At 53.8% G+C, this 15,915-nt stretch overlaps 1 protein-coding gene across 5 annotated transcripts in view; it reads left to right on the forward strand.

Moving 5' to 3' along the window:
- AEN (apoptosis enhancing nuclease) overlaps positions 1–15,714 on the forward strand; it is a 52,569-nt gene extending 36,855 nt beyond the window's left edge. Inside the window, exons 1-5 of one of the 5 annotated variants that reach the window (XM_029066378.1) lie at positions 7,159–7,236; positions 12,291–12,384; positions 13,819–14,358; positions 14,630–14,830; positions 15,523–15,714. In XM_029066378.1, coding sequence (XP_028922211.1) covers positions 12,346–12,384; positions 13,819–14,358; positions 14,630–14,830; positions 15,523–15,714 — 972 coding nt within the window. In that variant the 5' untranslated portion in view covers positions 7,159–7,236; positions 12,291–12,345. Of the gene's footprint in view, positions 1–7,149; positions 7,237–12,039; positions 12,385–13,818; positions 14,359–14,629; positions 14,831–15,001; positions 15,039–15,522 lie in introns of those variants that run through there. The other 4 variants (XM_029066377.2, XM_029066382.2, XM_029066379.1 and 1 more) reach the window with 4 other exon arrangements.
- Positions 15,715–15,915: the final 201 nt, after the last annotated feature.

Consider the following 15,915-nt stretch of genomic DNA (forward strand, 5'->3'; position numbering starts at 1 on the left):
GTCTTCCCTTTCTAGACTGTGAACCGTTGCTAGGTACGGATTGCCTCTATCTGTTGCCAAATTGTACTTTCCAAGCACTTAGTAGAGTGCTCTGCACATAGTAAGTGCTCAATAAATATGATTGATTGCATGAATGAATGACTTGACAGCATAAGACAAGACAAGATTTATTAAGTGCTTACTACATGCCAGGCACTGGACTAAGCACTGTGGTAGATTATTAGATATCAGATTAGATGATTCATTTATTCATCCAATCACATTTATTGAGCACATACTGTGTGCTAAGCATTATACTGAGTGCTTGGGAGAGTACAATACAACAACAGACACCTTCTCTGCCCACAGATATTAGATTACATTATTAAAAATATCAGGTTGGATACAGCGTATGTCCCATGTGGGGCTCACCGCCTTAACCCTCATTTTACAGATGAGGTAACTGAGGCACAGAGAATTGAAAGGACTTGCCCAAGGTCACACCGCAGACAAGAGGCTGGTCCAGGACTAGAACCAAGGTCCCAGGGCAATGCTCTTTTCGCTAGGTCTTGATGGGAAGGAATTTGCGTTTGAGGGGGAGATGGATGGGCAACCACTGGAGGTTCTTGAGGAGAGGAGAAATGTGAACTGAATGTTTCTTGAGAATATTGATCTGGGCAGCAGAGTGAAGTACGGATTGGAGTAGGGAGAGACCGGAGGCAGGGAGGTCAGCAAGGAGGCTGATGCCGTAGTCAAGGCAGGATCCGAGAAGTGTTTGTATGGTCATGGTAGCTGGAGAGGAAAAGGCAGACTCTAAAGATGATGTGAAGAAAGAACTGACTGAATATTTATTTATCTATTCATATTAATGCCTGTCTTCCCTTCTAGACTGTTAGCCAGTTATGGGCAGGAAACGTGTCTACTAATTCGGTTGTATTATACTCTCCCAAGTACTTAGTGCTCTGCACATAGTAAGCGTTCAATAAATGCCACTGGTTGATCGATTGAATATGCAGATTGCGTGAGAAAGATGAGTTGAGGATAAACTCCTACAGCTGCTTGGATCTTCTTGCTTTGCAAATGGCAAAAGGTTCTTTTACCTGCCTAGCCTGAAATTGTTAGGAAAAATTCCATCTATTTTAAAGATAGTCTGAAGTGCATAGGTGGAATCGGGCTCTGCCGCTTGTCTGCTGTGTGACCTTGGGCAAGTCACTTAACTTCTCTGTGCCTCCGTTACTTCATCCATCCTGTCCCAATAATAATAATTATCAGCATCATCATCAACCACAACATTATTATTGGCCAGGGTTATTTTTGGCCTTTGTCTTCCAACTTGCTTTGAAATTTCAGAAATGGGGTAAAACGGGGAAAAAGTTTGTTTTTGTCATAATTTCGAGGATTCACAAGGGTTTGGGGGATTTTCTCAACGGTATTTGTGAAGCGCTTACTATTTGCCAAGTCCACCTCCCTGCCCAGTGCTCTTTTGCTGCTTTCATATCATTCACCTCAAAGCCTGGATCTGTGTTACTACCCCTTGTTCTCACTCCCTCACCACCCCATGCCCTTCCTCACTAGACTACATGCCACCAGCGGAGCCAGGACACTGGGAGAGACAAGGACTGGAGCTCCTATGCCATCTCTTTGTCCTGGCATCAATAGGGCGCTGGCCATTGTCAGCATTTGCATCGTGAACAGCATTTTACTGAGCCACCAAAATGTGCCCAGCACTGTACCAAATGCCTATTGAGTGCACGACACTGTATTGAACACCTCCTATGAGCACAGCATTGTACCGAGCACCTACTAGGTGCCCAGCACTGTATCGAATGCCTACTAGGGTCACAACAGTTGCGTACCGAACACCTCCTTTGGGCACGACACTCTACTGAGCACCTATTGTGTGCATAGCACTGTACTGAACAAGTACTGAGAGCACAGCACAACACTCTAATGAACATCTCCTATAGGCACGACACTGTACTGAGCACTTCTTCTGTGCCCTGTTAAAGATAGCTGTTGGCTTGACACAACTGCGTGTTGTGAATTCATCAGGGAGGCCTTCATGGAGGAGGTGGGGTTTTAGGAGAGCTGTGAAGACATCATCTGGTGGATTTGGCAAGGGATGAGCGTTCCAACCTGAGGAAAGAAAATGAGTGAGCATTTAGAGGCAGGAGGAGGGAAGGACGGTGTGCAGAGGAGAGGAAGGCGAGGAAAGGAGGAGAGGAAAGTGCAAACTGGGGATTAGCAGAGAGCAGATAGGTAAGGTGGAAATATTCAGTGGAGAGCCTTGTGGCTAATGATAAGGAGTTTCTGCTTGACTTGGAGGGACGTGGATTACCCTTGGAGGTTTTTAAGGAAGGGAGAAATGCATGCCGAGAGATGTTACAAGAAAATGATCCCGTAACTTCTTGTTACAAGAAGTGTTGTCTAAGACGGCTCGAGGGGTGGCATGGCTAGAAAGATGGGAGATTAATCGGGAAAGGCTTCTCGGAAGAGGGGCCTTTTTAGAAAGGCCTCGAAGGCTTGGAGCGTCCCGGGTTGGTGACCCAGGAGGGGAGGAAACTCTTGGCTGAAGTACGATGGGTAAGAGGAAAGGGGCCAAGATGGAGACTTACATGAGAAGGTTAACTTGAGAGGGAAGAGTACAAGCTGGGGTGAAGGAAGACGAGGGGGTGTAGCTTGTGTTTTGTGCAAAAAGAAATATGGAGTATTGGAGACTTTTCAGGACGGCAAGGGTGTGTACCCAGTATCATTTTAAGCTAATATGAGTAACTGTATTGCCTAAGAGACTGTCTGATTGCCACAGAAGCTAAATGGCTCAACCTGAGGGTGAAATCTTGGCCTAGGGGAAAAAATATGGTCCTAGGAGTTAGGGGTCCTCGGCTCAGCTCTAGGTCCCTTTCTATTCTCCATCTACACCCACTCCCTTGGAGATCTCATTCACTGACACGGCTTCAGATACCACCTCTATGTTGATGACGCCCAAATCTACATCTCCAGCCCTGATCTCTCTCCCTCTCTGCAGTCTCACATTTGCTCCTGCCTTCGAGACAGCTCTACTCCGGAGATCGTCCCGTCACCTCAAACTTAATGTGGCCAGAAGTGAATTTCTTAACCTCCCACCCAAACCCTGTCCTCCAGCTCAATTTCCCGTCACCGTCGATGGCACCGCTATCCTTTCTGTGTCCCGAGCCCCTAAGCTTGGCATTATCTTTGACTCCGGTCTCTCCTTCAACCCACATAATCAAGCCATCACTAAATCCTGCCAGTTCTACCTTCACGACATCACTCAAATCCGCCTCTTCCTCTCCAACCAAGCTTCTACCACATTAATGCAAGCACGTATCCTATCCCGCCTTGATTATTGTATCAGCCTCCTTGCTGACCTCCCTGCCTCCTGTCTCTCCCCACTCCAGTCCAAACTCCACTCTGTTGCCCGAATCATTTTCCCTCAATAACGTTCAGACCGTGTTTCCTCACTCCTCAAGAAACTCCGGTGGTTGCCACTCACCTCCGCATCAAACAGAAACGCCTCACCACTGGCTTTAAAGCCCTCAATCCCCTTGCCCCGCCCCCACCTCACCTTGCTCCTCTCCTACTACAATCCAGCCTGCACACTCCGTTCCTCTAATGCCCACTCTCTCTCTGTTCCTTGATCTCGTCTATCTCGCCACCGACCTCTTGCCCACATTCTACCTCTGGCCTGGAACGCCCTCCCTCTTCGTATCAGACAGATAATTTCTCTCCCCCACTTCAAAGTCTTCCCTGATTAACTCTTCCTCGCGTCTCCCACTCCCTTCTGCGACGTCCTGACTCGCTCCCTTCATTCATCCTCCCTCCCAGTCCCACAGCATTTAGGTACATAGCCGTCATTTATTTATTTATTCATTCATTTATTTTATTTATTTATTCATTTATGTATATTAATGTCCGTCTCCCCCTCTAAGCTTGTTGTGGACAGGGAATGTGTCTGTTTGCTGTTGTACTGTACTCTCCCAAGTGCTCAGTTCAGGCTTTGCACTACACTGAACGCTCAATAAATGCGACTGAATGAATGAATAAAATACAATCGAGTTGGTAGGCATAATCCGTGCCCACAATAAGTTACTACTTGCTACTCTCCTACCACAACCCAGCCTGCACACTTCGCTCCTCTTACCGCTAGCCTGCTCACTGTGCCTCCATCTCGCCCGTCTCCCCACCGACCCCTGGCCCACATCCTGCTTGTGGCCCGGAATAATAATGTTGGTATTTGTTAAGCGCTTCCTGCGTGCAGAGAGAGCACTGTTCTAAGCTCTGGGATAGATACAGGGGAATGAGGCTGTCCCACGCGAGGCTCACAGTCTTCAACCCCATTTTACAGATGAGGGAACTGAGGCACAGAGAAGTGAAATGACTTGCCCACAGTCACACAGCTGACAAGGGGCAGAGTTGGGATTCGAACCCATGACCTCTGACTCCCAAGCCCGGGCTCTTTCCACTGAGCCACGCTGTTCTTCTCCCACTCTCTTCTGTGTCACCCTGACTCGCTCCCTTTATTCATCCCCCCTCCCGGCCCCACAGTACTTGTGTACGTATCTGTCATTTATTTGCAATTTATTTATTTCCTCTGCCCCCACCCCCCCGTAGGCTGTGGGCAGGGAATGTGTCCGTTTTTATTCCGCTATTGTTATTATATTATTTTATCATTGTTGTTATCAGTAGTTATTAATAAGTACTGTTCATTATTGTTATTGATATTGTTATCGATTTTAATCCTGATTTTATATTTTGCCTTTGTTATTATCAGTAATTATTAATAAGTATTGTTTATGTTACCACCATATTATTAATTATAATTATATATTATGATTATAATTATAATAATTATGGCATTTGTTAAGTACTTAACTACGTGCCAGGCACTGTACTAAGCGCTGGAATGGATGCAAGCAGATCCGGCCGGACACAGTCCCCGTCCCCCTGTGGGGCTCACTGTCTCCAATCCCCATTTTACAGATGAGGTAGCTGAGGCACGGAGAAGTGAAGTGACTTACCCAAGGTCACCCAGCAGACAAGGGGAAGAGCTAGGATTAGAACTCATGACCTCTGCCTCCCAGGCCCGTGCTCGGTCTGCTACTTCTCATTATTGTACCGTACACTCCAAGCGCTTAGTACAGTGCTATGCGTGCAGTACGTGTTCATTCAGTCATTGATTCATTCAGTGGTGTTTACTGAGGGTTTATTATGTGCAGAGCACTGTACCAAGCGCTCGGGAAAGTACAGTTCATCAATAAAAGATACGATTGAAGGAATGAATGAATAATAATAATAATTTTGGTATTTGTTAAGCACTTACTATGTGCAGAGCACTATTCTAGGCACTGGGATAGACAGGGGGGAATCAGATTGTCCCACGTGAGGCTCACAGTTAATCCCCATTTTACAGATGAGGTAACTGAGGCCCAGAGAAGTGAAGTGACTTGCCCAATAGTCACACAGCTGACAAGCGGCAGAGCCGGGATTCGAACCCATGACCTCGGACTCCCAAGCCCATGCTCATTCCATTGAGCCACGCTGCTTCTGCCGCGTGGCTTAGTGGAAAGGGCCCGAGCTTGGGAGTCAGAGGACCTGGGTTCTAATCCCCTCTCCACCACTTGTCTGCTGGGCGACCTTGGGCCTGCCGCTTCACTTCTTTGTGCCTCAGTTGTAAATTGTAAAATCTGTAAAATGGAGACGAAGACTGTGAGCCTCAAGGGGGACAACCGGATTATCTTCTATCTACCCCCATGCTTAGAACAGTGCTTGGCGACTAATAAGTGCTTAACAGCGTGGCTCAGTGGAAAGAGCACGGGCTTGGGAGTCAGAGGTCCTGGGTGCGAATCCCGGCTCTGCCATTTGTCAGCTGTGTGACTGTGGGCAGGTCAGTTAATTTCTCTGTGCCTCAGTTACCTCGTCTATAAAATGGGGATGAATAATAATGTTGGTATTTGTTAAGCGCTTACTTTGCGCAAAGCACTGTTCTAAGCGCTGGGGTATACAGGGTAATCAGGTTGTCCCACATGAGGCTCACACCCCCGATTAGACTGTAAGCCCGTCGAAGGGCAGGGACTGTCTCTATCTGTTGCCGATTTGTACATTCCAAGCGCTTAGTACAGTGCTCTGCACATAGTGAGCGCTCAGTAAATACTATTGAATGAATAATTCCCATTTTACAGATGAGGTAACTGAGGTATAGAGAAGTGAAGTGACTTGCCCCCAGTCACACAGCTGACAAGTGGCAGAGTGGGGATTCGAACCCATGAACTCTGACTCCCAAGCTCCTGCTCTTTCCACTGAGCCACGCTGGATGAAGACTGTGAGCTTCACTTGGGACAATCTAATTACCCTGTATCTACCCCAGCGCTTAGAATAGTGCTCTGCACATAGTAAGCGCTAAACAAATACCAACATTATTATTATTATTGTTGTTATTACTGTTCTTATTAGAGGTAGATCTTGGGTAGGGGTTGTCTCTATCTGTTGCCGAACTGTCCTCTTCCAAGTGCTTAGTCTAGTGGTCCGCGCGCAGTAAGCGCTCAGTAAATCCGATGGAATGATTGAATGACTGAATGAATGAATGAATGATGGACTGACTGACTGACTGACTGAACGAATGGCGGAATGACTGAATGAACGAATGGCGGAATGAATGAATGAATGAATGAATGAATGAATGAATGAATGAATGAATGAATGAATGAATGCATGCTATCGTTCTTGTCTGTCCGTCTCCCCCAATTAGACTGTAAGCCTGTCAAAGGGGAGGGACTGTCTCTATCTGTTACCGATTTGTCCATTCCAAGCGCTTGGTACAGTGCTCTGCACATAGTAAGCGCTCAATAAATACGAACGAATGAATGAATGAACGAACGAATGAGTGAATGAACGAATGAATGAGTGAACGAATGAGTGAATGAATGAATGCGAGGCGGCGGAGGGAGGAGGGCGGCACCGCCCCCAGGGCCTCGAAGCCACGCCCCTCCACGGGCCTCGCCCCGGGTCGGGAGCCAATGGGAGGGTTCGGGGGCGGGGCGGGAGCCAATGGGAGGGTCCGGGGGCGGGTCGGCAGCCAATGAGCGGGTCCGGGGGCGGAGGCGGGAGCCAATGGCCGGGTCCCGGGCCGGGACCGGGGCCGGGGCCGGAGCCGGGGGCGGGAGCGGGACTTGCCCGGGCATGTGTCCGGTCCTGGCGGCGCCGCCACCACGTGGAGGCCGGAAGAGGAAAGCGCCGGCGGAGGTGGTCGGGGCCCTGGGCTGGGGGGGCTGGACTGGGGGAAACTGGGGGGGAACTGGGGGAACTGGGGGGCCTGGAGGCCCGGGCCGGGGCTCTTGAAGGAATTGGGGGGCTGGGCCTGGGGCCTAGGGGGCTGGCCTAGGGGGGGCTGGACTAGGGTCTTGGGGCCAGGCCGGGGGTCTTGAAGGAACTGGGGGGCTGGACTAGGGGCCTGGGGGGAAGTGGGGGCCTAGGTCAAGAGTCTTGAAGGAACTGGGGGCTGGACTAGGGGTCTTGGGAATTGGGAGGCTGGCCTGGGGGCCTTGGGGGAACTGGGGGGCTGGACTGGGGGGCTGGACTGGGGGGCTAGGCCGGGGCTCTTGAAGGAACTGGGGGCCTGGACTAGGGGCCTGGGGGGAAGTGGGGGCCTAGGTCGAGAGTCTTGAAGGAACTTGGGGCTGGACTAGGGGCCTGGGGGGAACTGGGGGGCTGGACTGGGGGGCTAGGCCGGGGCTCTTGAAGGAACTGGGGGCCTGGACTAGGGGCCTGGGGGGAAGTGGGGGCCTAGGTCGAGAGTCTTGAAGGAACTGGGGGCTGGACTAGGGGCCTGGGGGGAACTGGGGGGCTGGACTGGGGGGCTGGACTGGGGGGCTAGGCCGGGGCTCTTGAAGGAACTGGGGGCCTGGACTAGGGGCCTGGGGGGAAGTGGGGGCCTAGGTCGAGAGTCTTGAAGGAACTGGGGGCTGGACTAGGGGCCTGGGGGGAACTGGGGGGCTGGACTGGGGGGCTAGGCCGGGGCTCTTGAAGGAACTGGGGGCCTGGACTAGGGGCCTGGGGGGAAGTGGGGGCCTAGGTCGAGAGTCTTGAAGGAACTGGGGGCTGGACTAGGGGCCTGGGGGGAACTGGGGGGCTGGACTGGGGGGCTGGACTGGGGGGCTAGGCCGGGGCTCTTGAAGGAACTGGGGGCCTGGACTAGGGGCCTGGGGGGAAGTGGGGGCCTAGGTCGAGAGTCTTGAAGGAACTGGGGTCTTGGGAATTGGGAGGCTGGCCTGGGGGCTTTGGGGGAACTGGGGGGCTGGACTGGGGGCCTTGGGGGCTAGGCCGGGGGTCTTGAAGGAACTGAGGGCCTGGACTAGGGGCCTGGGGGGAACTGGGGGGCTGGACTAGGGGTCTGGGGGGAACCGGGGGGTTGGCCTGGGGGCCTTGGGAGAATTGGGGGGCTGGACTAGAGGGCTGGGGTGTAGGCCGGGGGTCTTGAAGGAACTGGGGGCTGGACTAGGGGAATTGGGGGGCTGGCCTGGGGGCCTTGGGGACTAGGCCGGGGGTCTTGAGTGAACTGGCGGGCTGGGCCCGGGGCCTTGAAGGGACTGGGGGGCTGAGCCGGGGGGGCTGCGGGAAACGGGCTGGACTAGGAGTCTGGGGGGCTAGGCCGGGGCTCTTGAAGGAACTGGGGGGGGCCTGACTAGGGATCTTGGGGACTAGGCCGGGGCGCCTGAAAGAACTGGGGGTTGCAGGGCGGGGGGGTTGGCTCGGGGTCTGTGGGGGTCTGGGCCGGGGGCTGCGAGGCGGGGGCGAGAATGTCCTGAGAGCGGTGGGGTGGGGGCACCTGTCCGCAATGTCCGGGGCTGAGCCAGGAGGGGCGGCCCCGCCGGGGGGTTTAGGGGGGATGGGGCAGGGGCTCCAGGGGCCCAACCTCGGGGGTCCCACAGGGTGGGCGTGCGCTGCCGGGCCCGGGAGGGAAGCGGCCCTGGGAAGGTGGCACTGGCCCAAAAGGCCTCTCCCTTTTTTTTAATGGAATGCAATCATTCATTCATTCAGTAGTATTTATTGAGCGCTTACTATGTGCAGAGCACCGTGCTACGCGCTTGGAATGTACAGATCGGCAACAGAGACCGTCTGGAATCCGTTAAGCGCTTACTATTTGCCAGGCACTGTACTCAGCGCTGGGGAAGATACAAGATAATCAGTTCAGATGAGGTAACGGGGACATAGCGAAGAATAATTATAATTATAGTACTTGTTAAGCACTTGCCACGTGCCAAGCACTGTTAAAAGACCCGGAGTAGATCCAGGGTAATCGGGTTGGACCCAGTCCCCGTCCCACAACGGGGCTCACGGTCTCAATCCCCATTTTACAGATGAGGGAAGTGAGGCCCAGAGAAGTGAAGTGACTTGCCCGAGGTCACACAGCAGACACGCGGCGGCGCCGGGATTAGAACCCATGACCTTGTGACACTCAGCAGACGAGAGGTGGAGCTGGACTTAGAACCCGGGTCCTCTGACTCCCGGACCCGGGCCCTATCCGCCAGGCCACGTCCAGCGGCCAAGGTTGGGTTCTCAGGGTTTGCGTCGGGCAGGCAGCCTGGTAGGCAGGCTGAACTGAGGAGAGCAATGAGCAGGAAGCAGCATTCTTCCTGTTTCAACGTTTTCAGCCAAAGTATTGTCATGATAACTATTTTTTGCGGGCAGCCTAAAGGGCCCCGCTCAAAACACATTTTGGGAAAGCCGATGTACTGGTTTAGAAGGTAGACCTAAAATTTCTAGGCCCCACGCTAATACTAATTAGTGGAACAGGCTAGGGCCTCATCCATCATCATTATTATTATTCTGTCCATTCACTCTCACTATCTCCCAATGTGACGCTAAGTTTCGGGGGTTGTAATAATAATAATAATGATGGTATTTGTTAAGCGCTGACTGTGTGCCGAGCACTGTTCTAAGCGCCGGGGTAGACACGGGAATCAGGTTGTCCCACATGGGGCTCATAGTCTTAATCCCCATTTTACAGAAGAGGCAACTGAGGCACCGAGAAGTTAAGTGACTTGCCCAAAGTCACACAGCTGACACGTGGCGGAGCCGGGATTCGAACCCCTGACCCCTGACTCCAAAGCCCGTGCTCTTTCCACTGAGCCACGCTGCTTCTCGTAAGGGTTGTGTAGCTCAAGTGCCTGAACCCAGGTTTCCGCACTCCCAAGTTGCGGCGGTGGCCATTGTGCTAGGTAGTAAGCTCCTAGAGGGTTGGGATCAAATCTAGTTATTGTGCTTTCCCAAGCGCTTAGTACAGTGTTCTGTGCACAATAAGTGCTCAGGAAATACCACTGGACCAGGCTGTGGGAGTTGAACTAGGGACACCATTCTTGACACTTTTTTTTTAAAAATGGAATTTAAGCACTTACTATATGCCAGGCACTGTACTAAGTGCTGGAGTATAAACAAGATAATCAGGTTGGACACAATCCTTGTCCCACTTAGGCCTCATGGTCTTAATCCCCATTTTACAGTTGAGGTAACAGGCACAGAGAAATTAAATTATAATAATGATGCTGATATTTTGTAAGCCCCTTCTATGTGCCAAGGACTCTTCTAAGCGCTGGGGGAGATGCAAGTTTATCAGGTTGTCCCACGAGGAGTTTATAGTCTTAATCCCCATTTTACAGATGAGGTAACAGGCACAGAGAAGTGACTTGTCCAAAATCACCCAGCTGACTCCTAGGCCTGGGCTCTTTTCACTAGTCCATGCGGCTTCTCTGTGTCTGGGCTGTTAAACTAATAATAATAACTGTGGTATTTAAGTGCTTTCTATATGCCAAGCCCCAAGTAGATTAGATCAGACACAGTCCTCTTGTCTTTCATGAGGGGAGAGAGATCAGGTAACTAATTCCCGTTTTACAGATGAGGAAACTGGTATAGACTGAGCTCCTCATCTTCCCTCCCAAACCCGGTCCGCTCCCAGACTTCTCTATCACCGTGGATGGCACGACCATCCTTCCCGTCCCGCAGGCCCGCAATCTCGGTGTCATCCTTGACTCGTCCCTCTCGTTCACCCCACACATCCTATCCGTTACCGAGACCTGCCGGTTTCACCTCTACAATATCGCCAAGATCCGCCCTTTCCTCTCCACCCAAACGGCTACCTTACTGTTACGGGCTCTCGTTATATCCCGGCTAGACTACCGTGTCAGCCTTCTCTCTGACCTCCCTTCCTCCTCTCTCGCCCCGCTCCGGTCTATTCTTCACTCCGCTGCCCGGCTCATCTTCCTGCAGAAACGATCTGGGCATGTCACTCCCCTTCTTAAACAACTCCAGTGGTTGCCTATCGACCTCCGCTCCAAACAAAAACTCCTCACTCTAGGCTTCAAGGCTCTCCATCACCTTGCCCCTTCCTACCTCTCCTCCCTTCTCTCTTTCTACCACCCACCCCGCACGCTCCGCTCCTCTGCCGCCCACCTCCTCACCGTCCCTCGGTCTCGCCCGTCCCGCCGTCGACCCCCGGGTCACGTCCTCCCGCGGTCCCGGAACGCCCTCCCTCCTCACCTCCGCCAAACCGATTCTCTTTCCCTCTTCAAAACCTTACTTAAAAATCACCTCCTCCAAGAGGCGTTCCCAGACTGAGCTCCTCTTCCCCCTCTACTCCCTCTGCCATCCCCCCTTTACCTCTCCGCAGCTAAAGCCTCATTTTCCCCTTTTCCCTCTGCTCCTCCACCTCTCCCTTCCCATCCCCACAGCACCGTACTCGTCCGCTCAACTGTATATATTTTCGTTACCCTATTTATTTTGTTAATGAATTGTACATCGCCTTGATTCTATTTAGTTGCCATTGTTTTTACGAGATGTTCTTCCCCTCGATGCTGTTTAGTGCCATTGTTCTCGTCTGTCCGTCTCCCCCGATTAGACCGTAAGCCCGTCAAACGGCAGGGACCGTCTCTATCTGTTGCCGACTTGTTCATCCCAAGCGCTTAGTACAGTGCTCTGCACATAGTAAGCGCTCAATAAATACTATTGAATGAATGAATGAATGAATGGTCCAAGCTTACACGGCAGGCAAATGGGGGAGGCAGGATTAGAACCCGGGTCTTCGGACTCCCAGTCCTTTGCTCTTTCCACGAAGCCACGCTAGAACTGTGTGTCCCCTACCTCCATCCCCAACCTTCCCTGGGCAGAAGTGGGCGGGCGTCCGGCTCGCCCCTCCCCAAGGATTATCCACTTGTCCATTCCCTCTGGGATTCTGCTGGGTCCCCTGTTTGTTTAATATGTTGGCACTTTGATAACGATGTTGGTTTTGATGTGTGTCCTGAAAGAACTTGGATCCGGAGGCTGTTTAGAGATAATTGTTTCCACGCCCATTAACCTGAAATGAGAAAGCTCGGCCGGCTCAGAAGCCCGTTTACAGAGGTGATTTTCGGGGGGCTGGGGGAGGGAGGCACTAGGCCACTGACTTCCTGGCTCGGAATCATCAGATCGATCAGTCGGTGTCATTTACTGAGCTCTTTTTGCGTGCAGGACACTTGGGACAGTACGATTTCCAAACGGGAAACATGGGCCCGGGAGTCAGAGGACCTGCGTTCTCAACCCGGCTCTGCCACTTATCGGCAGTATGACCTTGGGCAAGTCACTTCACGTCTCCGGGCCTCGTTTGTAAAATGGGAATTAAGATCGTGAACCCCATGTGGGTCGTGGACTTTGTCCGACCTAACTTTTATATCTTCCCTAGCAATTAGCGCAGTGCCTGGCATATAGTAAGCACTTTACAAGTGCCATAAAAAAAAGGACCAGAACAGCTTCCAAGTCAATCAATCTATCAATCAGTGTCTTTTACAGAGTGTTTGGGAGAACTCCTTCCAAATGAGGAGTTTAAGTGCTAAATCAGTTGGGTCGCCTGTTATCAGTCAGTTGGATTTACTGAATGCCTACTTTGTGCAGCCCTGGGGAGAGTAGACTAGACAAAAAAGACATGACCCCCCCCCCCCCCCCCCCCCCCGACCCTGAGGAATTTACAATCTGATTGATTATTAAACCAGCTTTTGGAAGGTTACCACCTGTGGTTCCTAGCAGAGATAGATTCCTGGTTTGGCTCGAATCATTTCTCCTGCCTCCCTCAGTTTGGGACGGATGGTGCCACATCTGTAACTTTCCCTCCAGTGACCCAGCGTAGACCACTTGTCCATGAATCCCCCCAATCCCCTCTGAAACCTGCTGGCTCCAACATTTTTTGTTGTTGTTCGGTGGTATTCAAGCGCTTACTGTGTGCCCGGCACCTTACTGAGTGCTGGGGTAGACGCGAGATAATTATAAACTGGACACAGTCCCTCTTCCACGTGGAGCTCACTGTTTTAATCCCCATTTTACAGATGAGGTCGCTGAGGGACGGAGGAGTTGGTGACTTGCCCAAGGTCGCCCAGCAGATAAGTGGTGGAGCCGGGATTAGAACCCAGGTCTTCTGATTCCCAGGCCCGGGCTCTTTCCACTAGACCACGCTGCTTCCCTTTCCTGAGCTGTCGAGGCCCCTGGGTCACCCCTGCCCCCACTCCCCATCTGGGTAGAGAGGTGTTTGTCCCCAAGAAAGCCATAGCTGTAAAATTGAGAATTTGTCCTCTGGCCGGGCAGGGAGGATAGAGACGTGGGAGTGGCGGAGATTTTTCGATCGGTTGTGGCAGTCGGAGGCAGGGAGGGGGATGCGCTGACGGAGGGGATTGGGGATCGAGCCGGGGGTAGGCCGGGCCGCCGGGGAGCTCGGAGTCCCCGGTGACTCCGCGAGCGTCGGTCGGACCCTGGGGGTGCCTTCCTCTCTGCCCCGCCCCAACCCTCATACGCGGTACTTTCTCGCAGGAGCCAAGTGGGAGCAGCCACAGCGACCCCCCTACCCGGGCCCTGGATGCTTGGGGCAGGATGGGGCCGCGGGGAGATCCCGACCCGTCGCAGACTTTCACGTGCCCTCTCCCCACCGGCCCCAGCCCCGACGCCGGGGAGACCCCACAGAAGACGCACAGGAGGAGGAGCAAGAAGCATCAGTGGTTCATGACCCGCAAGGCCCTGCTGGAGCAGCAGAGGGTACTGAAGCCCCCCGAGGGAGGGGGCACCCTCCCGCCGGAAACGGCGGAGCCTCGGCCGGGGCCCTCGGGAGGCGCCACCCCGGCCCCCCCCCCACCCTGCAAGTACGTGGCCATTGACTGCGAGATGGTGGGCACGGGCCCCGGCGGGCGGGTGAGCGAGCTGGCCCGCTGTTCCGTGGTGAGCTACCACGGAGACGTCCTGTACGACAAATACATCCGGCCCGAGAGTCCCATCGTGCACTATCGCACCCGTTGGAGCGGCATCACCCCGAAGCACATGCGGGGTGCCACCCCCTTCCAGGAGGCCCAGAAAGAGGTGAGAGCCGGGGCCCCGGCGGGCGACACCCCGGCCCCTCCCCTCCCCCTGCCTCCCGGCCCCCCACGTCAGGCAGTGTATGGGCCACCACAGCCCCGACGGTCCAGGGCGCCGGGGGTCGCGGTCTGGTGGGGGGCCCTCGGCCCTGGGCGGCCCTGCCGTTCAACGGAGTCCCTCGCTCTCGGGAAGGGAGGAGAGTAGCCTGAGGGCGAGGAGGCTGAAGTGGGATGCCCACCTCGTTTCCGCCCTTCCCATCTCATGTATCCCACAGATTCTGAAGCTGCTGAGGGGTAAGGTGGTGGTGGGCCACGCCCTGCACAATGATTTCCGGGTCCTCAAGTACTTCCACCCCCACCATCACACGCGAGACACCAGTAGCAGCCCTCTCCTGGTCCGCCGGGCTGGCTTCCCCGCCCAGGTCCGGCCCTCCCTGAAGAGCCTGTCCCTCCAGCTGCTGAACAAAAAGATCCAGGTGGGTGGGGTGGGGAGGGAGGACCCAGCGGGGGAGGGCCAGGGTAGCCGCATTCAGCCTGGGGGGCATTGCGGGGAGTTGTTTTTTAATGATATTCGCTAAACCCTGTGCCAAGCACCGTACTAATCTCTATCCTACATGGTGCTCTTAATCTTAATCCCCGTTTTACAGATGAGGTAGCTGAGGCCCAGAGAAGCAAAGTGACTTGCCCAAGGTCACACAGCAAACCGATGGAGCCGGGATTAGAACCCATGTCCTTCTGACTCCCAGGCCTTTGCTCTATCCACTAGGCCACGCTGATTCTCAGGTTTGGTGAACCCAAGGCCCCAGCTTGCACCCGTTCTGTTGGCTGGCCGGGGCGGTGTGCTGGGCTGGTGTCTGAGCTTTCGATGGCCCCGTTCCCCGTGACGACTCCTCCCTCCCCCAACTCAGATTCCCCCGAGCCTCCTCCCGGCAAACTTTAAATCAAACAACCAATCAGTGGCATTTATTGAGCTCTTACTAATTGCAGAGCACTGTAGTAAGCACTTAGAACGGTACCATGTAATCCCAGGGGGTCCTCCCTGACCCAACTGATTCTCCTCTGGAGGTGGTCCACACTCCCCTCTCACACCCTCCCTGGGGCCAAAGTCACTGTCCCGATCCCCTCCCCTCCCCGGGACCCTGAGACCAGCATCTCTGCTTGCCTCTAGATGGGCAATCACGGTCATTCGTCGGTGGAGGACGCCACGACAGCCATGGAGCTGTACCAGCTGGTGCAGGCCGAGTGGGAGCGGGACCTGGCCGCCAGCTCCCCGGTGGCCCTGGAAGACGCCGACCTGGACCCCAAGCACTACCTGGAGGACCAGTACTGGCCGGTGGACCTCAACGAGAGCTACAAATGACGGGGGGGGGAGGGCGGGGGGTGGGGGGGAAGGGGCATCCTCCCGGGCCAGACGGGGATGGTGTTCAGTAGCACGTCTCTCCCTAGCACAGCACAGACCTGAGAGATAGCCGTAGCTTCTGAGCACCTGCTGTCAGGGAAAGGCGAGCTGAGGTCCTGCGGGCTGCACAAGCGGAATTGTCCCAAGGGGGGAAGGTGGAGA

The sequence above is a fragment of the Ornithorhynchus anatinus genome, chromosome 5 (assembly GCF_004115215.2).
Source record: "Ornithorhynchus anatinus isolate Pmale09 chromosome 5, mOrnAna1.pri.v4, whole genome shotgun sequence".
Lineage (NCBI taxonomy): Eukaryota > Metazoa > Chordata > Mammalia > Monotremata > Ornithorhynchidae > Ornithorhynchus > Ornithorhynchus anatinus.